General features: G+C 41.5%; 3 protein-coding genes across 3 annotated transcripts in view; 2 read left to right on the top strand and 1 right to left on the bottom strand.

The window, feature by feature from the left end:
• Positions 1 to 4,542, top strand: part of susd5 (sushi domain containing 5) — a 14,116-nt gene extending 9,574 nt beyond the window's left edge. Inside the window, exon 5 of the mRNA XM_020606797.1 lies at positions 260 to 4,542. Within this exon, the coding sequence (XP_020462453.1) occupies positions 260 to 2,133 (1,874 nt within the window). The 3' untranslated portion in view covers positions 2,134 to 4,542. The remainder of the gene's footprint in view (positions 1 to 259) is intronic.
• A 675-nt stretch (positions 4,543 to 5,217) lies between these two features.
• On the bottom strand, positions 5,218 to 10,928 carry crtap (cartilage associated protein). The gene is made up of 7 exons (XM_020606915.1): positions 10,467 to 10,928; positions 9,358 to 9,507; positions 7,706 to 7,877; positions 7,343 to 7,471; positions 7,085 to 7,230; positions 6,391 to 6,474; positions 5,218 to 5,861 (listed from the first exon to the last, which is right to left on the bottom strand). Exons 1-7 carry the CDS (start codon positions 10,926 to 10,928, stop codon positions 5,814 to 5,816), a joined length of 1,191 nt encoding a protein of 396 aa, XP_020462571.1. The 3' UTR covers positions 5,218 to 5,813.
• A 986-nt stretch (positions 10,929 to 11,914) lies between these two features.
• On the top strand, positions 11,915 to 25,299 carry fkbp9 (FKBP prolyl isomerase 9). Its single transcript, XM_020606962.1, has 10 exons — positions 11,915 to 12,237; positions 13,125 to 13,270; positions 15,047 to 15,236; positions 15,332 to 15,477; positions 16,660 to 16,849; positions 18,152 to 18,297; positions 20,990 to 21,179; positions 21,582 to 21,727; positions 22,333 to 22,496; positions 24,207 to 25,299. The coding sequence occupies exons 1-10, from the start codon at positions 12,035 to 12,037 to the stop codon at positions 24,384 to 24,386; spliced, it is 1,701 nt and encodes a 566-aa protein (XP_020462618.1). The 5' UTR covers positions 11,915 to 12,034; the 3' UTR covers positions 24,387 to 25,299.
• The last annotated feature ends 505 nt before the right edge of the window (positions 25,300 to 25,804 follow it).

Here is a 25,804-nt window from a genome sequence, read left to right as displayed (position 1 = left end):
CCAGGCCTCTCTTCATGGGCAGCTAACAGAGATGTAGTCACACCTGTTCTCTAAAGCAGCACCCTGACAAACTGTCCCAATATGGATCTGAGTGTACCATAGAGATAAAAAAGGAACAATATATTTATGTTACACCAAATAATGTTGATTGACTTTTACTTTGTCTTTTTGAGGTGTATGTTCTTGAATAGACGGGTCTGATGTAACTTTTTTATCTCATCAAGAATATACATTATGTTTCCTGTTTGTGTTTCCTCAGATGAAGCTGAAGGTCATGTAGATTATGAGGACAAACTGATAGATTCCTATGGAGAGGTGGAGCACCACAGTGAGAGACCCGAGGATGCTCATGGCCAAGTTTATGAGGAGGAACATGAAGCTGCATACCCGGAAAGTAACATGAGTCAGAAGCAGCAAGAAACAAGCTTCAGTGTCGAAGGAGAGGAGAAGCATGGAGAACATAAAGTGAGAGAACAGGTGAATGGCAGAAAATCTGCAGGAACTGTAGAAAGAGGAGAGAAAGGTGAGCATGAAGCTGTTGAGGACTTTACAGGTCGTCCAAGGTGGGAGCAAGAGAGGAGAGAAATGGTCAGGACCAGTGCAGCTGCAGTGACAGAAGCACCTGTCTCTCTACTCTCCCAGAAACACATGTTCTGGTTCCCCTCTGAGACCTTCCAGGAGGGGGGACATCCTGTCTCAAGCAATCCTGTCACAGAGACTACTCAGAGAGTCTCAGGTACCCAGTCAGAAGAGAGCAAGGAACAGGAGAACCAAGAAAGGCACCACCACCAGCATCCTGTTGATGTTGACGACCACGACCATGACAGCTATGATGATCATGATACCCGTGACCGACATGATCATGACGACAGCCGCCACGACAATATAGATGACCATGACAGTCACCAGGATGAAGATGACCATGATGATCATGTGGAACATTACATTCCAGCTCAGCATGATGATCTGAATAGACGAGACTACCACCAGAAACATGCCAGTGATCATGATGACCATTATGACATGGGTGAACGTGAAGATGATGGTGTCCGCCTTAGCAGCCAGGAGTACGACAATCGAGATGTTACTTATGATAAACACGAAAGCTACGAGGATCATAAGGATGTGACCGATGATCGTGGAGACGATGATCGAGAACTTCCTCATGGTTCTGAGGAACATCCAGATCATGACAACCATGATGACGGTGAGGAGCATTTTGACCTGGACGAGGACAAGCATGACCATCACACTGATGATCACAATAGTCACTATGACCATGACCGCTACGATGATCATGACAGCCACAAAGATGACAACAATGGTCATCAACGCGCAACCTTTTCTGTAGCAACAGATGAACATACAAACGTCACCCAAAAGGCAGCAGGGGGAAAGGCCACCACAGATGAGACGTGGCTGGATGGATACCCTGTCATTCCAGAAGAGGCAGACTCTACAACAGAAAGAGTGGGACCACAGGACAGAGAGAGGGGGAAAGTTGTCAGGACAACAAATGGGCCCAGTGAGGGAGACATTCATAGACCAATATTTTACACCAGCCTACCGGAGCAGCCGGAGTCTTTCACCACAGAGCCTGAATTAGAACATGTGGGAGAGGAAGAGGTTTGGCCTGGCTTTACTGCCACTGCTACTCCCTCCACTGACCATCCAGAGCCCTCAGACTTCCCTTCAAACTCTGATACTCTGGACTATGACACACAACAAGCAGCTCCCACCCACTCCTGGCTGGGAGACCTCACTGAACACCCCTTCCTCAATCACGGTCCAGTTCCTACCGTACACGATAACAACATCCTCCCAGGAGTAATGGGCGAGCACACTGTGCACGACCTGACTGGTGAGACTGGTGAGAGGAGCGAAATGGAAGGTGAGAAAGGGAAGACGATCTGTACAGGGGGGAACTGCCCTCCACATCCTCCAAGTTCCTCCAGCCAAGTTCCCACGGTGGCAGCCATAATTGTGGTGGTGTGTGCTGTCGCTGCAGCAATCATCGTTGGAGTGTGGTGTTACCGACGGCAACAGCAGAAGAGTTCAATATATGAGATGAACGGGAAGGGCCAAAGTCAGAGCAGACAAGGCCAACAGATAGAAATGCAACAAAAAGTGTAAGACAGAGACAGAAGAAGATGAATGGACACCGACTGGGCAGAGACATTTAGGAAGGATGACAGGATTCTGATGAATTCAGCCCCTGATCTCACTAGAAACCACTGCATATTGGATGAATATGGACAAACACAAGTTGTGTTACAGCCCTGTTTTAAAGAGCAAACCCTTATCTATATGATACACAAATGGTTAACATAGTGAAACTTGAGTGAAACAAGATGGTTGGAGTTTTATGGCTCTCCCACTTGTTGATTCTAAGGAAATGTGCCTATCTTTGTTAAACCTGTTTATTATAGTCAACGCTGTGGCATCTAGCTAGGCAGGTGGATGAGCTGTGCCTGGACTGGCCACACCTCCGGGAACTGAGAAGGGAGATTATAAGGAAATGACCATGTTGGAAAACCATTAGATATGCCTGCCTGCCTTAATATATGAACTTAGACCACAGCCTCCAAAACTCTTGGAAGTTGTGGTAAAGAGTCTGCGTGTTACTTTGCTGTTGTTTTTATTGACTTTATTTAGTGCCCTGTTATTGATGTGTATTGTTCTGTTCTTCTTTTCTGTTTATCATTTATAAAAAACTGTATCCCACTTCTTACACAACAAGAGAGCTAAAGATCAAGGCACTACAGATCTTCACTACAGACGTGGGCAAGAAGTCCTAAATGAACTCCCCCAGCATCTGTCAGACCAGCATGCGCGACGGAAAAAAGATGATGATGATGATGGTTAGAACAGATGAAAGAGTGAAATGTGAAGTGAGAAGGGAAAGGGAGGAAAAAGGAGGATGGGAAAAGGTGCGAGTATGACGTAGGAAATGCTTTAAGGCTTTCCTGCCCCCGTCGGTTTCGACAGTCGGCTGTGGAGAGACACAGACACTGTGTCCAATCTTCATACTCAGCCCCGCTGGTGTGTGTGTGTAGAAAGAATTTATGTGTGTGTCTGTGTCTCAGGTCTGTGCAGTCTGTTGTTGGTCAGCAGTATGTTATGTTTGAAGTTTGAAACGGAGGCTGACGGCACCCAGACCGACTGGAGATGGAACATTTGGGTGCTGCCATGGCAACAGACAGAAACTTAAATCACAGGCTGAAAATATTCTGAATGCTAATGATATTTTATTGTTATGACAAATCATTACATTTCAGCTCTATGTTGATAAATGTAATTCTAAATATTCATAGTTTGGTTAATGGTATTTACCTATTGGTGTTCTGCTTTGTTTGTTCTGATAATTTACGGTGTGAACTTGACTGTCAGATCAATTACTGATTTAATGTCTTGTTAAATACCGATTGAAGGTGATAGAATTATTTTAAATATGTTGGAACATTTGTGATATCAGTAATTTTAGCCTGGTAATAAGTTCATAACATCTGTAGTTTCATAAATTTGGTTTTTTGTCCAGCTCAGATTTTTTCCAGTGTGCTCTGTATGATTCTGTGATATTTAAACTTTTGCTGTATTTGCTGCCAAATACTTGAGAGCAAGGTGAAATGTTAAAAAAGGCTAACTCATTTAAAAAAATGTAAATAAAGTCAAATAGCCATAAGAGGGTTTAATCATAGATATTAGAGTTTGTAATTCTAGTGATGTATAAAGATTGTATGGCAATAACTTAAATAGAAAATGCTTCAACTATAGCTGTCAACAGTGAGTGGTGACTAGTAGACAAGGCACTTTATGGTGCCATCACACATGAGTGTTAATTACATTTTCTCATATATTTCAACAGTGTTCTGCTTGCTTATAAAAAAGTATTTTTATAGTGTTATTTTTAATGTGGCTATGAAATAAGAATGAGTTGGATTTGGATGTGTTAAATATCCAGTACCTTTCCCAGCTTTGTATCACGGTGTCTGAAACTTTACTGGCACTAGTCATGGGTGAGAGCCAAGGGAATGAGGTACCTGTTGTCTATGTTTCTGTAAATCTGAATCTATGACTATATTAACTTGCTGTACATGATCTATGTCTAGAAAATGGCATCACTAAGACAGTCAGCATGGCCTCTTTACAAAGGTTCAACTCGTTTCCACCGCTCAATATCTAATCAACCGTTTCATGTACTGCTCCACAGTGGTACAGGTGTACTCGCAAGAGTCTGGAAAAAAAGGAAATAAAGAGCATGTTGGGTTTAATCAAGGAATAACCTGTCTGATCTCACATCAGGTCTCCAGATAAAAATAATCATCAAGAATGTTGAAAGAGGTCAAACTTGATGTCACTTCAGTTTTGCGTAAAAAGAGCCAATAATTAAAGGAAAACGGGACAAATGTTTTGTCAGTGCTGTGTCTCATTCACGTGATGCTTCAGTGTGTCTGTCTTCATCTCAAACAGCCTGATGTGTTTGATGTCAGGATGAAGTGTGTACTGTACAGACTGGGCTGCAATAAATTCCTAAACATGTGAGTCTGTGGTGATTATTGCATTTGATGTGGTTTTTTACTTTTGGTTCCTGTTGTTATTTCCACCAGACACATTCACTCAGGGTATGGATCACAAATTGCCTGGTTCATTGCCCACAGTTTACTATTCACTGTGTCACATGTCAAGGTGCGTCTTTGACCTGTGACCTTGACTCCTGACGGTCAGTGTTTATTTCAAGTTCTTTTTAACAGCCAAAGAAAGAAGACTAGAGAGATAAAGCAGGGAACAGTGAGAGAGAATAAAAAAGATAGATACATACAGACAGGAGAGAAAGGAATAACGCAGATTGGAGACAGAGAGCGACACAATAATACAGAGGGAATGTTCGCCTGTGGGTTTTTAACATGGCTGTGTGACAAACTGCACAGAGACTCAAAGTGCAAACATTATTAAACAACCCTGTGCTTTCTTTGGCTAAGTCTCTGCTCAGCACAACCCAAGACCTGATCTGGTTTCACCTACAGGACACTTGCAAACACTCTGCTGTTCAGCTCTTCAACCATTTCTTCTCTTCTTTTCTCTGGATTGAATCAACAAATTGAAACAGAGAACTGGCCAATTAATCAATGGATTAGTTATTTAAGTTATTTTTTTTTTCAAACAAACAAACAAAACAAAAAAACATTACCTAGTTATAACTTCACAGCTGTAATGATTTACTGCTTTTTTAAAAATCTTACCTGATAGTAAATTGACCATCTGTAGATTCCGAAAGGATGCTCCGAAACAAAAAAGCCATTCGAAGACGTCAACTTTAAAAAATTGTAACGAGCATTCACTGTCTTCTGACAATATATATTAACAATACATTACACAAAAAAAACTGGCAGACAGAATTTCAGCCCTAAACTACATGAAAAGGAGCCACAACCCCGAAATCAGCAACTATAGTACTACAACTCTAAAACGATTACTTGATGGTTGGCCAGTTTTCTTATTATTTTATTGACAAAAGAACCGTTTTTGACTGACAACACATTATCTGATTCACAGTAGAGGAATGAATTCATACACAGTAAGTAAAGACATTTTTATCTCTATTATCACACAATCCTCTTATTGTCCATATGTCTGAAGTGGATATTTAGTGCGCAAAATGAGAAAATACAAAAATACTGAGGATGTGGAGCTGCAGGTAAAAACACAGTGACCAGTCAGAGCCTTACAGAACCCAAATAAATAGAACCTTGGGGAATGCTGGAGCTGTTTCGTTGTTTGTTTTTCAGTGTTTTCAGCTGAGTTTCCAATGCAGGCTATTCATCTTCATCCAGGAATTCATCTATAAACTCCACCACCTCCCCCTGTGAACACACACGGAGGATCAACCAGACGACTCATGACAGTCTGTTTTATTTCAAAGTGACGCTTTGCACTGAGTCAGTCACCCCTCACACGCAGTTCTGTCTCTGACTTCTACCTGAGACGACAGTCAAAATGTCAATGGCATTTGACACATTCAGCATGTAACCCTGGCCAATGCTGAGCTGTTCTAGTGGCCACAGTCCTTGTGCTGCATCATAATAACCTACAGAAATGCTTGTGTCATGCTGCCATCCCATGGCAGTGTGTGACATCGCACCCTGATAAAAACAGGGCCCACATTGTACTGCAGGGTGTCATGTGACCAGACTGAAGAATCCAGGGTTTTCCGTACATGAGGACAGAGCCTAGACAAACAACCTAATCCAAACGCTAACCGATTTGAATCACGCAGGTCTATTTTTAAGAATAGACTGTATCTGATGTTTTGCTCACTTGACCAAAGATAACATCCTGACTAGAAGCATCCTGTGATGCAATACACAAAAATATGTGAACACAAGCACGTACCTCATCATCGCTCACCAGGCGCTGTCTGGAAAACTCCAACATCTGTAGCTGCATGGTGGTCTGATTGTAGTACCGCACTGCCTCCTGTAGCAAAGACACAACAGGTACAACTAATTAGTCAACATCCACACAAATAATGTGTGTTTAAGTGAAATGAAGACTAAAAGCAGGGAAAGAAGGCAGAGACCGAGTGCTAAATTAATTTCACATGTTGCTGAGATGAGAGTTAGACTCAATTATTGATATCTCATATATGTGTAAATATAAATCTACCAGCAGCATCTAGTTAGCTTTGCTTAGCACAGCTAACCTGGCTCTGTCCAAAGATAAGAAATGTGCACTTTGCCCCTGTAAAACCTCAAAAAGGTCATTTTCACACTTCACTTTTTTAGACAGTTTGAACAAATGAGATATAATGTCAGTTTTAGAGCTGCTGGCAGACAGATGTTAGTTCCTCTGGACAGAGCCAGGCCAGTTGTTTTCCTCTGGTTGAAGACATTTTGCTTAGCTAATATGCTGCTGGTGGTAGTTTTCGTTCTCCTGCACAGACATGAGAGTGGTCATCTAAAACTCACCAACGGCTAATATGCTGCTGGTGGTAGTTTTCGGTCTCCTGCACAGACATGAGAGTGGTAATCTAAAACTCACCAGCAAACATGTTATAATATGATATGTGTCCATTAGTGTGTCTTACTGATCTGGGGAGGAAGTCCTCCTCCGTCAGTTCCCACTGACTCTTGTGGAACTGGTAATAGGCCACGTTATTCTTCATAACTTCATCACTGGGGTCAAACAGCATGTAGCTGGTTGCACACGGCACAGCGTTCTTCAAGTCATTCACTGAAACACCGCACAAACAGAATGGACTCCAAAGAATATGAGTTGTCTAGCCACAGGTGTTAACAGAAAAAATGTTTGTCGGTGATAACAAAATGGTAACAATGTGATTTACATTTGTAATAGGCAAATTGCAGGTAATGGTACATGGTGGCCACAAACTTCTCCACAACGAATCCCCCTACCACAGGAGTCAGGTCACTTTCACACCTCACTTTCCTCTCTAGGACTTCTATGTAGTGATCTGGAGAGGAAAAAAATCAATTCTTGGATTTTCAGATGGATGAGAAATTATACAAATAGGATTAACTGGAGCAGTAACACAAAACTTGTTGAAGAGGGTTTTAATTAAATGACAAAAAGAAGCTAGAGTGCACTGTGTATCCAGAGAAAAAAGTAAATGTATTAATGGATAGAGTGCAGGAAGAGGAACAGCATCAGAACTGAGGTGCTGCAGATGAAGCAGGTATGAACTGACCAGCTATGGAAGGGTAGAAGTCTTTAAAGTCTTTGACATCCCTGGGCCCCTCACTTGCAGCCAGACACTCATCATAGACTTTGAAGAAGTCCCTCAGAGCCAGCTCCATGTCTGACACTGATGTTCGAAAGTTTCCCCCATTATACGCCCTCACTGCACGCACAAACAATGTCTGCAATAACACATGACACAAAACATTACAAAGCATAACAATCATTGTTACTGAAATATACTGCACTGCTTGGGCAAAACACATTGTTAAAGAACACTTTCTTATTAAAGACAATCATATTTTACTCAATTTTTTAAATCACTGTGGTGGTTGGTCTGTATTGGTGACATTCAAGTTTCATTATATTGTGAACTCCTTAAAAGACATCATGTAGAATCCCAGACCACTGTTTGACAACACTTGAACACAAGACAAAAATATTAACTGTCAACAACTGTTTTGAAAGTTTGAATTTGTGCAAATAATTTCAACAAGCTGTCATTCCAGTTAAAAAAATAATAAGGGGCAGTGTGGTGGCTTAATAGCTGAGATGCAAACCATGAGGGTGCAACAGATCATTTCTGGTTGGAGACCTTTGCTGTCTGTCATCTTACCCCATGTTTCCAGTCTGTACCTACCATGTGGCTATTTATTAAAGCTCCTTAACATTTTTTAAAAAAGACCCTTATATAAGGATCGGAATATATACAAATTGACAAATCATGAGACAAAACATAAAAAAACATAAAGACTTATATTTTTCATCACCATTTCCTGTTATCATGCTTTTATTTTGTTACACATTTCCTGTTTATTCACCCTGTGTTGTCTCCTCTTTGCATTTAGATCTGGCCCGCCCTTCCTTTGTCTGTTTTCCTGCCATCCCCACCTACCTCTGCCCTCCTCACCTGTTACTCATGAGGTCATCCTTGTCCTCGTGTACTTAAACCCCGTCCTGGTTGTTTCATGTTGCCAGATTGTCTCAGATACTCTGCACATAGACCTTTAGGCCAGGCTTCATTTGTGTTAACACTATCATATCTAACAACTTGCTAACCTTGCTAAGGTTAGATTTTTCCCAAGCAGATGTTAGTTCTTGTTTGTGCAATTGCCCCACAATCTTTCAGCTCAGCGACTTTTGTGAGGAGACTAAAACATGTTACTTTGAAGCACCACACCACATTCTACAGTAAAGCTACTGAGAATTTCTCCAAACCTCCTGTTTGGTTTTTGGCATTTGGGTCTTCTGAAACAGAAATGTTACATTTATTTGTGTTACAGAAACAAATTGGAAACGAAACCTCTGGGCTCCATTTTTGGGAAGCTCTTTCGAGTATGTACAGGGGTTGGCTACGGAAAAGTAGCTCGCCTCCAATACTGGTGCCATGGGCAATGCGGGTATGCGGGCTACTTTTCTGTGGCCCACCCTGTATAATAACTCACAGGCCAGCCTGGCAGGCCAACCACAGCCTTCTACCACATCAGTGCACACACAGAGCCAAATATAGGATGGTTTGAGTGTGCGTGTACATTCACAAAGACATACAGGTATGGGTATGACTCTTGCGTGCACAGTCTTTCCATGTGCACAAGCTTTCAGAGATCACCAAGGATCCGAACAAAAGAATATCTATGTTTGTGTGTGTGTGTGTGTGTGTACCTCATAGGATTTGGTCTCCAGGTCTTTGAAGTGTTCTTCGGCCCCAGGCAGGCTCTTATAGTAGGCCATGTTCTTCTGCATCATCTCATCATCTGGGTGTTTTAGCAGGAAGGTGTGAGCAGCAGACACTGCCTTGGCCAGGTTGTTAGACTGAGACAAATGCACAGTGTAAACACTTTTTATATATTCAGTAAAGGAAACTATAAAAATACAGTGTTCACCCTACATTATAATTGTACAAAAAACACTGAGAAGTTACCTGAAAATGGATAAATCACTAATAATAACTGCTTTGTATCACTGAATCAGGAACTACATAGTGATAATTTTAACACACGTTGGTTGTGTCATAGTCTGCTGCTGATTCACAGATCCTTGTAACTAATTATTATTATTGAGAATTATCAATTGAATATTTAGAAGATAACTATTTTAAATGTTTGCTTTAAAACAATAGTGAAATGTATGTGTCTGTGTCATCGTGTTCACATTCTCAAATCTCCCACAGTTACACTATTGTCAGTAACACAGGAGCAATCATTACAATGACCAATTACATGTTCAATGCATGTACTATATGTGCATGTCAGCATTGCTTTAAAAGTGAACCTGTTGTTTAATAACTTCAAACCATGCCAGAAAAATACACCAAGCTGCATGGGAGCATCTGCATTTGTTGTGTCTCATATCATTTATGGTATTTGATTGGACACACCTCTGTGTGTATACTGTATGTTTGTATTAAGCCTTACATTAAATCTCGACCATAATATCTAATTAGTATGTGCTGTTTCTCTCCTGTAAGGATGTAACTTCTTAATAATGGCAGGGAAACACAGACGTGCACCAGTAAAAAGTTCAGGATCTCCCCCTTTGGCACAGTTGATTCCCCCCTGTATCCGTGGCACGTATGTGACGTCAGAACGCATATGGAAAATCAGTCTGTGACGGTAAAATAAGAACTGTGGATGCTCTGGTGTCCACCGTGCAAATAAGTAAAGTTGCCACCTTATATTGATAAGTATTATAAAGTTTGCTTTGACTGTGATTTGGATCAGTTGTTCTTTGACCATTTTCGACTACATACTGTAATCCACGTTTTTTCTTACCTTGAAGTAGGCATACTGCAAGTATTTATATGGCTCTCTCCTTTCAAATTCATCTATGGTGTCCCGGCTGGGCATTGACTGTCTAAAAGCGGGCAGACCCTGTTTGCAGCGCTTGAGGCACTGCGCCCTCTTCATAACGTTTCCAAATGCCCGCAACTCAGGAAACTCCGCAAACTTCTGCTCGTCTTCGAGCCGCACGGAGCTGCAGTTGAGGTTGCAGAAGGCCTCGCTGTCCCGAAGCAGCCGGTACAACCGCAGAGACACCTCCATGTACTCTACCGTCTCCTTCCACTTCTCCCCGGTGTACTGGTCCAGTGCGTATTTGTAAGCGGACTCCAGAGGCATCAGCTCATGTCTAGGGAAACTCCTGAAGCTGTATTGTTCATATTGAGAGTTCACCACAGAGACAAGGAATGCGATTACTAGCGCAGAGAAGAATCGAGAAGAAGTGGAAGGTGCCATTTTTTCAACTTTAGTAACTATTTGGAGGGGCTGGCTGGGATGATCCCTTCCGTCGGAATCTGTAGCACCTCCTCAAGTTCCACCACGTATCCGGACAAAGCCTCCCCTCCCCCGGGCATAGGGCAGGATCCGTCGCTCCGGCGGGTGGGGGTTTAGTGGAGCTGCTCCTCCCACTAAATAACAGAAATAAATCACTGCTGTTCTGTTCGCATACAGTACATGTAAAACCCTGACAGAGAATACACCTCGTAACAAGCAGGATCCTAAGTGTGGGGAGAAATATGAAACTTTTGGTCGGAGGGCAAGGTATATTTGTCATTTGGCTTGAGTTTGAGTACCAACCAAGTTACTGTTCCATAAAATATTTCTCTAAACTTTAACCATGTTTCCTCTAGACCACTAATTAAACTCCTATAGAGAGTGGAGTGTCCCTCCTCCTCTCACTGCCACGTAGGGACATTCCTATCTGGGCTGCTCCCCTCCAAGGGCCTGGATCCCACCACCACAACAGGGTGCATGTATAACATCAGTAAATGCAAACTTTATGCTTATGTGTCATTGTTAAAATCTGACTGCAGTTCAGATGCGTGCATGATTCTGATTTAACTGGCTCCAGAGGGGGATGTGTCTGCAGCTGTGTGGAGACCCCTGCGTTACCACGTTGACACATCTCAGTGGCTGCACTGCGCAAGAGCAATACGTGGTGCCCAAACGATCCCATTCAAGCCCAAGGTGCGTCAAGTCGGCTATAGGAAAAGCAAACTAGACAGGAACTATTTCAAAATAAGAACACCCTTAACCACCTAAGCTTTGTTTGTGTCTCATATTAACTGTCGGATCATAGCTTGTCATCCTTATTTATTCGTGTTTTAACAACAAAACATTGCATTAAGGCCGCCCATCGGGGTTGTAATCGTCAAATGTTAACCGGATATTGTGCATTTTAATCTGACTTGACACGTGATCGTTCCTGCGCTGGGACCAGGGGCAGGACTTTTAGCCAACTCGGAGTAGAGGAAACCAATGTACCGGGAAACAGGGAGGCAAACACGTACAGGCCGAGCCCACAGTTATCTACATCGTTTAGCAGCTTGTCGGCAGTGAAAATGATCCAATGCGTGCATGGGGTGCTGTATCTGTCGTTTCTGGTGGCATTCGCCGCCTGCAACGCTCCTCCGGTACCCTTAGACGACATCATCATTGAGAAAACTTTCGTGCCAGAACAGTGTGTGCGCGCAGTAAAAGTAGGGGATTATGTCAGGTATCACTACATTGGCACGTTTCCAGACGGCAAGAAGTTTGACTCTAGGTGAGTATATGGCAGAAGAATCGTTTTATTCTTTGTTTATTCTCTTTCTGCAGAGCAGGCGGCGCATTGATGCGTAAAAGTGCGCGTTTAGTGGTTCGCCCCGTGAGCCACGCAGGCAAGCTGACTGAGCTCTGCATCCATATATGCTTAATCCAATGACTCCAGAAGCTTTTCATATCAATGAACACAAGAGAGATTACACAAAGGACTCTACCCTGGCCAGATGGATAGTTTTGGTTGATACTGTATACATTAATATGATCACACTGGTGAGTCCTTACTCCTTCTGTTGCAGCCCCTTTGCAGGACCTTTGGACTCCACTTTGAGAACCACTGTTTTTAGTCATCAGAAATAACAGTGTACCCGGAAGGCTGAGTTACTAGGTGGACAGCTGCCCAGACCCCCCAGACCAAAGGCCCAGAATGTTCCACAAACGGATTTTGGTCATATAAATAATACATTTCAATTCAACACACTTGTGGAATTGAACTTTAGCAGTACAATATCAACTAAGACAAATCCTGCAGTATTAATTCTGGAATGTGGCCATGTGTTCTTGTCCAGACAGCATAGAAATGACCAGCATCATATGAATCAAGAATTCTAAAGAGATTGTGGTGCATTCACTCTTAAGTCATATTGACAGATGTGACATATTGCAAAGGTTTTACCTGAGTGAGATTTATCTGAATGAATAGTCAGTGCTGCGCAGGAGGTTGATTGTTCCTCTGAAATGGTTACTCTGATGCAGATGTGAAAATATGCATATGGACACTATGTTCTTAAAAACGTTAAGCAGGTAACAGATATTTGTAGTTGAAGCAATGCACTGCCTGTGATTCATGTGCTCACAGGTATATAATGTGTTTATGTGTGTCTGTTTCAGTTATGACCGTAGCAGCACCTACAACGTGTTTGTTGGTAAGAAGCAGCTGATCGAAGGGATGGACAAAGCTCTGGTGGGGATGTGTGTCAATGAGAGAAGACTGGTCAAGGTCCCACCTCACCTTGCCTATGGAAAGGAGGGATATGGTATGTGTTTAACACATGTTCATGTCCCATCACTTGATTGTTTAGAACCAGACTAAAGCATGTTTTTCACAAAGCTTGTGAAGAAGATAGTAAGGAGTCATTATAAATGCACAGATGAGTGGACACACAGTTGGCACCGCTTTCCATATCAATGAGAGAATTTGGTCGCACATTGGCAGAAATGTTAGAGACAAAAATTATAGTCTCTCACGAGAATACCATGTTGTGTTAGAGTTAGCCGAAGCAGAGAGGAAGTGGGCTGCTCCCTAACGCCCATGTTCAATGATGTCAGAGGGGCATCACAGACCAGGAAGCAGAGGCAGCTGCTTTGGGATTTTCAGATTTTAGTAGCTGCAAATGCTGCAACATCAGCAGCAGGAGGGTTACATTTCTAGATCTTAATCTGTACAGGAACATAAAGAAATGTGGACCACTGTCCAAAAGTGTGTGTGTTTCTGTCAGAAATGTTGATATATTTGCAGACTTAGTCTGCTTACATGTAGAGACTGGTGCATCTGTGTATGTACGTGTGTGTGTGTGTGTGTGTGTGTGTGTGTGAGCATGAAATATTTAGATAATGGGAGGGAGAGAAGAGAGGGGGGCATGTGTGGACAGGTACATGCTGAGGCTGTCCACCACCGCCAGTCTGTAATGGAGGGAACATGAGAGAGACAGAAAAAAATAGAGAGGGGAGATTTTTGGAGGAGGCAGAAAGAGACTCAACCCGGAAAGAGTCCTGCCAGCTCATCAGCAGTAAATATTTAATGGCTGCCACCCACAGTTGTTGCACCCCTCCTCCACATTCTTCTCCCTCTCCTTTCTAAGCAACTTCACCTTCTATATGTTGGTGAGTGCAGCTTTAAGTGAACACTGTGCAATACACATGTACAGTATAATAAATGTTAGGTTCTTTCATTGGAAATTGATTGTAACTTTTCAAAATAGTTGCTGATTAATGGTTTGTTGATCAAAGCATTGATTAATCAACTCCTCGTATGGTTTTATACTGATGTACTGTTAGCTCAGTGTTAAGGTGACTCGAACACAGAAGCGAGCGAGTCACAAAAATTAGACGGACCCAGGTGGCTGACTTCGGTGCAGACAGTGGTAGTTTATTTACAGTGATAATAAGTGACAAGAAATGAACAGTGGAGTAATGGAGGGACCGGGTGTCGAGCTTTGGAGGTGTACACAGTCAGTGATGGATACGAGGTGAAGATGACCGGGCTGCGGACACTGGGATACACTCCTGGGCTGGTCGGGTAGGATGGTACTGAAGATAACAGAAATGTAAACATACGGTAAGTAGTAGATTGTGCATCGACCTGCAGGTTGTGGTGGTGGAGAAGAGCGTAGGAGGTCCGTGGTCCAAAGGAGCGACTAAGGTGAGGAGGGATAATTCCAAGCAGCTGGAGAGAAGGAGGCAAGACAAAACTAACACAGAATCAAAAGAACGACAGGTAACAAACGGGCCTGATAAATGCTGGAAAGAACTGGCAGGGGAGTGAACGAAGAGCAGGGACTAAATAGGGAGAAACTAATCAGGTGCAGCTGGTGGTAATCTGGGGTTAAGAAACAGGTGTGAAGGAAAACGTGATCAGGGTAAGGGAGTGAAAACAGAGTGAGGGGAGTGAGAAAGTAGGTGCAGCCGGGCAAACCTGACACTTAGTGTAATGATTTATCTGAGTATAGGCTTAAGATCATTCACTACTACCCAGCACTAGTATGAGAGCAGTACGTAGATACTGCATGTGACAGTTTTCACATTCCTCTCAGGTGACATCATCCCTCCTGACTCCATCCTCCATTTTGACGTCCTGCTGCTTGACGTGTGGAACTCGGATGATGGCGTGCAGATCAATACCTACCACACCCCCCCGACCTGCTCCAGAAAGGTGGAGGTGTCTGACTATGTCCGCTACCACTACAATGGCACACTGCTGGATGGGACTCTCTTTGACTCCAGGTTTGTTCCATACAAGCCCTTATGTACACAGATGGTCACACAAAAACACCCCCACACACAAATATGTAAACTCTCTCCTTCATGCTGCACTGCAGTCACACCCGTATGCGTACCTATGACACCTACGTTGGGATTGGTTGGTTGATTGCCGGTATGGATCAGGGCCTTCTGGGAATGTGTGTTGGAGAAAGACGTATCATCACAATGCCCCCGTCACTCGGCTATGGAGAGAATGGAGATGGTGAGTATTAAGAATTTGTTAATTATTATTTGTTTCCTTGAATTAGATTCCTGTGTTTTGAGAGTAATTAGAAACTAATGATACATGGAGCAGTTATTCAAGGACATTGACAACAATAAAGAAGCACTAATCAAGGATAATCACCTTTATTTGGCCAAGTATGTTACACACAAGGAATTTGTTTCTGGTACAGAACTAAGGCAGCCATCTGCGGCGCCACCTCAACCAATTGCTCTAACCATCGGGGGCAACTTGGGGGTTCAGTGTCTTGCTGAAGGACATTTCAACATGTGGACTGCAGGAACTGAGATTTGAACCTCTGACCCTCCAGTTGGGAGAGGACTGCTCTACCCACTGAACCACAGTCACCCCCTAAATAAAATATAGTTCAATATTTAAACAATGCCTTCCCATATATGTCTGATATCAGAAAAATATTAGAAATCATAACTATATGAATAGTATACACTCACCGGCCACTTTATTAAGTACACCTGTACAACTTTATGCAGTTCAACGCAACACTTCCACCTTAACATCTGCGTTTATGAAGCTCAAAATGTTTCAGTTTTTGGTGAAATTATCATAAATGTGTAAATTCAGTTTACTGAGGTCACAGTTAAAGGTGGTGTTGTACTGGACCACATTATATTTAGAGGTGTTTCTATATTTTTGTCCTCCCCAGCTCACATACATGAGAGGGTCAGAATATTAGGAACACCTCTGAATATAATGTAGTCCAGTACAACACCACCTTTAAATATGACCACAATAATAAACATATAATTAAATTTATACATGTATGACAATTTCACTAAAAACTGAAAAAACACGGAGGTTAAGGTGAATGTGTTGCATTGCATTGCATACAATTGTACAGGTGTACCTAATAAAGTGGCCAGTGAGTGTAAATAAAAGTTTGTTTGCTTTTATGAAGGATTCCCATATTGTCATGTTCCTATCACACTGACATTATTTGTACTGAAATTCTTGTTCCTCACATTGGAGTCAGTAGTTTGACAGAACAATTTTAACTCAAGGCTTTACTTCTTACTTGGTTAAGGTTAGGAACCGACACTAGTTATGGTTAGAAGAAGAATGAAGAATAATGTTTCTGTAGTTTCTCAGTCCCCATACCTGCCTCTCTTCTCGTCTTCAACCTTTCTCCTTTCCTCTCTCCAGGTAGCGACATCCCAGGGCAGGCATCTCTGGTGTTCGATGTCATGCTCCTGGACCTCCACAATCCCAGAGATGGGATCACAGTGACCAATCAGACGATTCCAGAGTCCTGCACGAGGAAGACAGTAGCTGGAGATTTTGTACGCTACCACTATAACGGCAGCCTCCTCGATGGGACGTTCTTTGATTCCAGGTATGTGTCAGAGTTTAATGTTAAGCATGTAAATCACACAGAATAGCAAATATTGGAGTTATAAATAGAAGTAAAGTTTTTAATTCCGGCAGCTTTGACCTATTTTTGCTGTAGCCTCAGGGTGGCAGCATTTCTCTGTCCACCATCAACATCAGGAGAGAAGAATAGAAATGTAAAAGCCCCCAATGGAAAGGTCCTGTCTGCATTTCATAATGCTGCATTCTCTGAATAGTTTTTCTTCCTGTGCTTTCACTTACAACAGAGGACTAGTTCACAGACATGTCTATTTGCTGTAAAGGTATAAAAGAAGAATAAGATGAACTAACTGTAAAAATTAAGGTTTTTAACTGTAAAAAAATGTCCATGTTATTAAAAAACTTATTCTCTTATATTGCACATCATGTCAGCTATAGAACAAATACACAACAATACTGTTCACTACACCAAATGAAATTAATAATCTAGTTTGGAATATACAGATATTTTTCAATGCAAGTAGAAACAAATTCCACAATTGTGGTTCAGTGTAGTTCACTTTTCGAAAGAAATGAAACTTTGTTTTGAACACCTGCTTTGGTGATTTACGTCTCTGGAAGTTCATCTTCACGGTCATTTGAGCACAGTCCCTGTGGGATTGGCCTTAATAAACTCTTTTGCACATTCAGTACAGCCAGCAAGGACTGAGATAAAATGCCTGAGATAAAAATGAACAGAACGCTCTTTCAGAGAAAATTCTTATCTTTGCTTCCCACCACACACATTGTCTGTCATCATTCATATACTTTTGCCAGGAATTGGAAGTTATTGATATTCTAAAATGTCACCATACTTTATGTTGGTGTATATATATACATATAAAACACACATAGATAGATAGATAAAAGCACACTGTATATTCTCCTTTTCAATGGGACAGTGTGATAATATCCATCAATCCCACATTTCCTGAACAGGGGCAGCGGGGTGAGGGGTGGAGCCAATCACAGTTGACATTGGGCCAGAGGCATGGTACACCCTGGACAGGTCACCAGTCTATCACAGGGCTGACACTTAGAGACAGACAACACACACACTCACACTCACGCCTACGGGCAATTTGGAGTCACCAGTCAACCTAAGCTGCATGTCTTTGGACTGTGGGAGGAAGCTGGAGTACCCAGAGAGAACCCACACAGGCACAGGGAGAAAAATGACAGTTCCAAACAAAAAGGCATTGGCTTGAATCCGGAGCCTTCTTGCTGTGAGGCGACAGCAATAACCACTAGTGTGGTAATACTCATGTTAATATTTTCTATTCCACAGCTACTCTCGTAATCGTACCTATGACACCTATGTGGGTCAAGGCTACGTGATTGCCGGCATGGATGAAGGTCTGATTGGAGTCTGTGTCGGAGAGAGACGCACCATCACCATCCCCCCACATCTGGCCTATGGAGAGGAGGGCACAGGTGAGTGTGTGCACAGAGACTGTTAGATTCTACCCAAATTCTTTTATTGAAAACGCGAGAAGTGAAGACAGGAGAGAACTGTTTAAAATCAACAGGAAGTTTAAAGTCTGGGCACAGGTGAAGCTACAGGCCAGTCAACCTAAGCTGCATGTCTTTGGACTGTGGGAGGAAGCTGGAGTACCCAGAGAGAACCCACACAGGCACAGGGAGAAAATGACAGTTCCAAACAGAAAGGCATTGGCTTGAACCCGGAGCCTTCTTGCTGTGAGGCGACAGCAATAACCACTAGTGTGGTAATACTCATGTTAATATTTTCTATTCCACAGCTACACTCGTAATCGTACCTATGACACCTATGTGGGTCAAGGCTACGTGATTGCCGGCATGGATGAAGGTCTGATTGGAGTCTGTGTCGGAGAGAGACGCACCATCACCATCCCCCCACATCTGGCCTATGGAGAGGAGGGCACAGGTGAGTGTGTGCACAGAGACTGTTAGATTCTACCCAAATTCTTTTATTGAAAACGCGAGAAGTGAAGACAGGAGAGGAGTGTTTAAAATCAACAGGAAGTTTAAAGTCTGGGCACAGGTGAAGCTACAGGCGAAGGTACAGACACTATGTCTACACAGAAGTTAAAGCAGGCAGTTTCTACTTCAGTATCACTTGACTCTCATCAATACAATTGTAAGATATATAAGCAAGGAAAATAAAGGTATGAAAAGTAACTAAAAGAAAATGAAGAACTGAAAAGTAACTAAAGCTTATAAAGTAACTAGAGCCTATAAGAATCAAATCTTACAAGACCCTATTCAATGCGTGCACAATACATCCTTTATGTGCTGATTAGCTAACTGAGTAAGCCAAAGTCACAAATCAGCAACAACAAATTCAATCAATAAATTCATCAATAAATACAGGTAATTAACTAAAGGTAAATTAATGATGGAAAAGAATAAATTATCACTTCAATTTAAATCAGAAGTGAGCAATAATTATGTCACAGTTGTAATAAATTGAGAACCAAGATGGACAAACCACTGCCAAAGAGGTTACAGTGAAAAGTGACCAGTGAATATTGACAGTAATGAAACACAGATGAGAGGTGTAGTGGGAATTTTATGGTAGCACCCTTTTTAGTTTATTGGCTGTTGCTTTGTAGTCATTGAATAAAGGAATTTGTGTGATTGTGACACCAGGACGTTTACTACAGTGCCTTGCGAAAGTATTCGGTTACAGTTTTATATCTTTATGTTTGAAGCCTGAAATGTGGCAAAAGGTCGCAAAGTTCAAGGGGGCCGAATACTTTCGCAAGGCACTGTATGTCAGCATGTTCGTAAAGATTTACCTGCCTTTGTTTGACTGGTATCCTGTTGCCCATCTGTTTGAGCATTTGTTTTCCTGCAATTGTATGTGTGTGTATAAGAAGAGAAGTAACACTCTGATCTGGGAACTTCTCTCTTCAGACTGGTTAGACACTCTGTTTAGAGATTGCTCCTTTGTGCAGAAATAAATCTGTAATAACTTTCAGAGTTGATGTTAAGTCTTTATTTTACACTCACCAAGCTTTAATCGATCATTTTGCCACAACAGCAGGTGACTGATATGCAAAAGATCTTTATTGCATTTTGTGGTGGATTTTTCTTTGGTACTTTTCTAATTCTCTAAAAACTTAAACTCCTCAATTAATTAAATTTTATTTTAATAAGGTGGCAGGGCACCACAACCCTACAAAAGCACACACTATGATAAGGAAGGACTCAGAGACTGCGATCAGGTCAGTTCACACAGATTTATTCATGCAACAAATGCAGGTTACTTGAATAAACCGAGCTGTCCTGGGAACAACTGAAGACATAGACTTATGCCATCATTTTACACCTTCCTATAGGGGATGAGCTAAACCGTCCTGTCTAGAGAACTAGAACAAACAGTCATGGTCTCTAAACATTCAGTCACCCTTGCATCCTGCTTAAAATGTGATCTTACAGATTTTCCATCCCACAAGCAATGACAGTTCAGTGATACAAGGGTCTGGTCATGATGATCAGATTACATTAAACAAACATTAGCATCCCAGGACTGCAGCTGGATGTAATACTACATAGGTCACTTAGCTCATTTATAACACAGTCTAGTGGAGAAATAGTAAACATAATACATGAACATAATCATATACTTAATATAATGATAATGACAGCAAATAATGATAATGATTATGAGCATGAAAATGACAATAATCCAGTTTGACTCCACTCCACAGAAAACCAGAACATGATGGTTTAATGACGTCCTGTAACACAGGGCATATACTCAAATGATCAATTCATCATTCTCTTCTTTCTCAATTTCTCAAGCCATCCCACAACAGGCAGCAAAGACCAAGCCATCTTCGTATAAAGAGTGAGAGTTTCTGATGGAAGTGTGAGCAGAGTAGGCGGAGCTGGGGAGCAGATAGCTCACTGGCATTCAGTTGCTTCCTAATCAATTGAAAATCATAGTCAAAATAATAAAATGTTATTGAGTGCTTTATATAATATTGGAATACAATCTCAAACCAATCAGTAATGAATGAAGTAGCCACATCCTGTGGTTTGCAGATTTGTCTTGTTGAGCTCAGACCAGACCACAACATACTCCTTTATTTACAGCTTTTAATATTGGATGCTTTTATTTTCTCACCATGTCTGTCAGGCACTAACATCCCAGGTTCAGCTGTGCTGGTGTTTGATGTTCACATCATCGATTTCCACAACCCCTCAGACAGCATCGAGGTCACGGTCACATACAAGCCAGAAACGTGTGATAAGCAAACCAAGAAGGGAGACTTTGTAAAATATCACTACAATGCCTCCCTCATGGACGGCACATCAATTGACTCCACGTGAGTAAAACGTCTGTCCAACACAAGCAAAACATCTTAGAAAACCTGGAGAGAGTTGGTTTTTGGGAATTACTGCATCATGTTAGATTAAATGTTGAGCATCCTGTGTTATAAACAGTGCTATATAAATAAATACACACAAGCAGTGAGTGATATTAATTAACCTATCCAACCAACCAAGTTTTGGCTTCTCACAGAAGCACCCAATAAAATGCAGTATGCCTTAAATCTTCTGACCTGCTGTCAAATTATCATCCGCAAGAATACCTTTCACAGTTCAGTGAAAATGATCTGACGTTACCATCTGATATACATACACACAACTTACCAATCAACTTACACTCAAAATCCATGAAAACGCGTTGTACAGTTATTCTGTATGTTTCACTCGCTTTGTTTCAGGTATAGTTATGGAAAGTCGTACAACATCGTGCTGGGAGCCAACCAGGTAGTCCCAGGGATGGAGGACGGACTGATGGACATGTGTGTGGGCGAGAAAAGGCACCTTGTCATCCCACCTCACCTGGGCTATGGGGAGAGAGGAGTCAGTAAGTCGCACACACGGTCGTTTCATTACTTCAGAGGACAGTACATTGATTTACAGTCATTTCCTGGAGACTTCCTGTACCTGTACCTTAAAATGTACTCATTTATATTATGGGGATGAAAAGGTTGAAGATTTGCTTAGACTGTCAGTGGAATTCAATTAAATATTAATTCTCAGATGCAGAGTTTATAATGTGAGCTCAGTTCAAAGTCAGATCATAAGGACAAATGCACTGGACAAAGAGAGACAAAAAACTTCTTATATTTATAGATCACCTAACTTATACAAGAAAGGAAGATAGAAAAGGGACAATGAAGAGATGAATGTATCACACTACATAGTCTCACTCCTTTTAGTATTGCTAGTACTTACTGCTCTAGTTCATTTGATCATATCACATGATCTTCATCAGCGACTGGATCTTGATTATTGTGCTGTGGTAAAAAATTGCACCAAAAGTCATTGAAGTCTTTTAATTTGTTGAGCTAGTAACAGGATTATAAATCTACTTTAAGCTGTACCTATTTCATAAATATAATAGACAGTATAGAATTTAGCATCACTAACTGCAGCGGATGCTGTTTGCGCATGTGTGTGTGTGTGTAGTTGATGAAGTTCCTGGGAGCGCTGTGCTTGTGTTTGACATCGAGCTGGTAGACATGGAGGAAGGACTTCCTGAAGGCTACATGTTCATCTGGAACAGTGAAGTGTCACCTGACCTCTTCACTGAGATGGACAAAAACAAAGATGAGCAGGTGGAGCCCTCTGAGGTATGTGTGAGTAGAAAGGAGCCACACGAAGAGATTTTGTAGGGTTGTAACAGAATCAGCAATTGTTTATTCAGTTCTCAGAGGTTTCATCAGCAAGGATCTTGCAGCAGAAAGCTTAAAAAGCAAATGAACAGATTATAAGCCCATGGGCCCCATGGGACACATGTGTCTCATGTTTACACAAAATAAAAAATTTTATCATAAGTAATGTATTATTTATTATTATCATACATCTATGGGTTTAATATACTTCTAACTTGTAGGCCCATTTCAGAATCAGCTTTATTGGCCAGGTGTGTTGGGCACATGAGAACATTTCTCTGAATCTGTGCCCCAGGCTGGCCACCCCACCCAAAATCTTCCAGATCTGCCTCTGTAAATCCCAGAGAGAGAAACAAAATGAAGATATTGACATCAGTGGCAGAAAACTATTTCTAAACTTGGAAATAACACCTTAATGGACAGACTGAACCCAGGTATATGGGCAGGAATCTTGCTAGTTGATTAATAATTTGTAGAAGAGAAAAGTATCTCCTGCAGCGTGTTCTTTTATGAAGAATAATCGGAGTCAACTATCACCTTTCAAACATTTATTATCATAACTGAACAGACCATCGAATAAAGCAATTTACAGCGCTCTGGGTTCCGTCTCTATCTGAAGCCCTAACCTCAACAGCAAAACCGTTCAATTCGTCTTCAGGACGAGAAGGAACGCCTACCCTCCTGGAAACCCAGTTACTTATAGAATTCGAAATGTGCAATTGTAGGCTGGTCTGGTCCTCTCGTGTTGCTCCATTGGTCCATCTATCCATCCGTCCTCCTCCTGCATCCTTCCTGCTCCAATGGGAAAGGCAGCTTCCTAAAGAGGGAGGAAATCCTACTCTGCCTAAATTTCTCCACTCACTTCTTTCTTTGTTTTCAACTAACTAACTACACTATATGTGACCTGGCTTCCCGTTTGGCTAATTAAACTATCTGCCCTGCCTTTGAAGTTGTCTTCCTCTTGTTGGCTTTTAGATCTAATCTCTTGTTTAATACCCTTGGTGTCCCAGTGACCTCAAATTCCCTGGCCTCTTAAGCCAGGTGGTGATAATAAAGTATCTGTGGACCCTCTTTGCTAAAGCTGTAAATCTAATGAGAGTCAGTGTTTTAGTGAACCAGTCTCCCCTTGATGTCAAACAGTGCTCCAGTTGGCTAACACAGTAAATACTGGCCAAGAATTCAATGAACACATAGAATGATATACTCAACTAACTATGTAAACATAATTGTAACATATAAGTAAGCAAACTTATGTGTGCTCTAAACTAAATCCTAATTATTCATTTTCTTAATATGATAGAATAATCATACACACACAAAGTAAACAAACAAGTTAACTAATCAACAAACAGTGTCAATCTTCCACTAACTAAGTTCTTAATTCAGTCTAATATTAAAACTAATCCTAATGTATTACTTTGTTAACAATTTTACTCAACACTCCTCAAAACAACTGGTATCTTTTCCAAGTCATTGTCCGTTTCCTCGTACTCCTGCCCAAGACCACATAACGAGCCAATCACACAGAGTTCAAGAACTTTGAGTTCAGCTTTCAATCACATAGTCTGTGATGATAACTTGCTGTTTTGAATGCCTAAATGTGCATCTGAACATTTTTGCTTTTTGCTACTTCACCCCCTTTTTTAAAATTCCCCTTTGTCTCCATAGTTTACCGACTACATCATGCGGCAGGTGAATGAGGGTAAAGGTCGACTGGCTCCTGGCTTTGATCCTTATCGCATCATTGACAACATGTTCTCCAACCAGGACCGCAACGGAGATGGAAAAATCACAGCGGCTGAGTTCAAGCTCAAAGCAGATGAAGCTGAAGCCCACGACGAGCTATGACGGGACTCAGTGTGACATTCAGATCAGGGTGGAGGGTAAAGGGTCAGACAGTCAGAGAAACTTGGGGTTGTTTTACATATGTGGATGGTGGAGAAAGAAAAAATGAGGCTGTATGTGTAAACTAAGTACGGGGTGAGAAATATGCTGATTCAGCTTTTTTTTATTTCGAGGACTGAGATGGTAAAAGTGCCAAATGAATTTGAGAAGAAAGAGGATTTAAGAATTAGATTATTTTGAGGACAAAAAAATTTGGAAGACGTTTAACTTGAGGACTATATGAAAATGAATGACTTTTCTTTACTTCTTCTCACATCAGTTTTTTCTCTTTTTCTACGTAACATTTTGAGGGGTACAAAAGCAGAGAACAATCTAAGACCTCATTCCACAATTTCTATATTCAACACTTTTTTATTGTTGTTGACATCTTGTTGTCGTGCGTGACACTTTCTTTTCACTCTGTATCACAGGGTGAGTTCATCTTCGTTTGCTGTAACATACTAGGATGAAGGGAGTTCACATTTGTTTCTGAGAGCTACCACTCATTTATAGGTGAAGATAAGTTATAATTGTAAATGAGAGGTTTATGCTAGAGCAACCGATTATTTACACAGTTTACAGCTGATGCCTGCCATTTATAGGGGATCAGTCACCCTCCAACAAAACGCTGAACAGTCCACGTGTTGTTGTGGCACTTCGGTCTTTCAATCACTTTTGGTCAGCTAATTGTTCCGTGTGTCCATTACCAATGTCAGCTGCGGCTTTGTGTTTTAGTGTGTGAGTATGTGTGTGTCAGGGAGAGAAAAGTGTGCGTGGGAATGTTGTTTTTGTTTTACATTGTCATTCAGGAGAACACTGAGGCTTGATCAAATCCTGTTAGCAAAAGGTTTAATTTGATTAAATGACTTGACCTAAAGAAGTGTGTCTGTCCCTTTGTTCCTTTACTTTTGTTATATCAACTTGTCAAAACATGGTGCCTGCATTACCCATAATGCAACTCAACTGTTAGTAATTAACTGAGGATAGAGGGTATCATAGGTTGTACAGATGAATTGGGTTTTCATCGCAAGATTTGCTCTGATCGTCTCCAAGACATCATTTTAACCTTTTCTCTTCAATGCTTTATTATTTTTCAGTGTTAGCTCAGTGATCGTTGTCTTTGATATTTGTCACACAGTCCCCCTTAAATAACAAATTATTGTCTGATATGTTTTCAGGGTGGACGTTCAGGATGTTGTACAGCTTACAAAGCTTTATGGGGCATTTTTTTGTGATTTTGAATTGTAAAAATGAATTTGACAAATAAGACATCCTTCTGCTAAAAGCAAACAAATGTTAGATATGTGTTTATGGCCTAACCTGTGCAGGTAGTGTTGGGGTGAATTTCATTTTATGCACTTATGAATAGGTTTTGTTAAGGT

The sequence above is a fragment of the Monopterus albus genome, unplaced genomic scaffold, assembly GCF_001952655.1.
Source record: "Monopterus albus unplaced genomic scaffold, M_albus_1.0 scaffold82.1, whole genome shotgun sequence".
Taxonomy (NCBI): domain Eukaryota; kingdom Metazoa; phylum Chordata; class Actinopteri; order Synbranchiformes; family Synbranchidae; genus Monopterus; species Monopterus albus.
This window is presented reverse-complemented; position numbering and strand designations above follow the sequence as displayed.

What these genes read in the sequence shown, in the direction of transcription:
- crtap (XM_020606915.1), bottom strand. Translation starts at nt 10,928, where the DNA reads ATGGCACCTTCCACTTCTTCTCGATTCTTCTCTGCGCTAGTAATCGCA. An exon ending in CTTCTACCCTTCCATAGCTG is followed by an intron (nt 7,472 to 7,705) that starts GTCAGTTCATAC and finishes TTTCCTCTCCAG; the next exon opens with ATCACTACATAGAAGTCCTA. An exon ending in GCCTGGTGAGCGATGATGAG is followed by an intron (nt 5,862 to 6,390) that starts GTACGTGCTTGT and finishes GTGTGTTCACAG; the next exon opens with GGGGAGGTGGTGGAGTTTAT.
- fkbp9 (XM_020606962.1), top strand. Translation starts at nt 12,035, where the DNA reads ATGATCCAATGCGTGCATGGGGTGCTGTATCTGTCGTTTCTGGTGGCA. An exon ending in GGGACTCTCTTTGACTCCAG is followed by an intron (nt 15,237 to 15,331) that starts GTTTGTTCCATA and finishes GCTGCACTGCAG; the next exon opens with TCACACCCGTATGCGTACCT. An exon ending in CTATGGGGAGAGAGGAGTCA is followed by an intron (nt 21,728 to 22,332) that starts GTAAGTCGCACA and finishes GTGTGTGTGTAG; the next exon opens with TTGATGAAGTTCCTGGGAGC.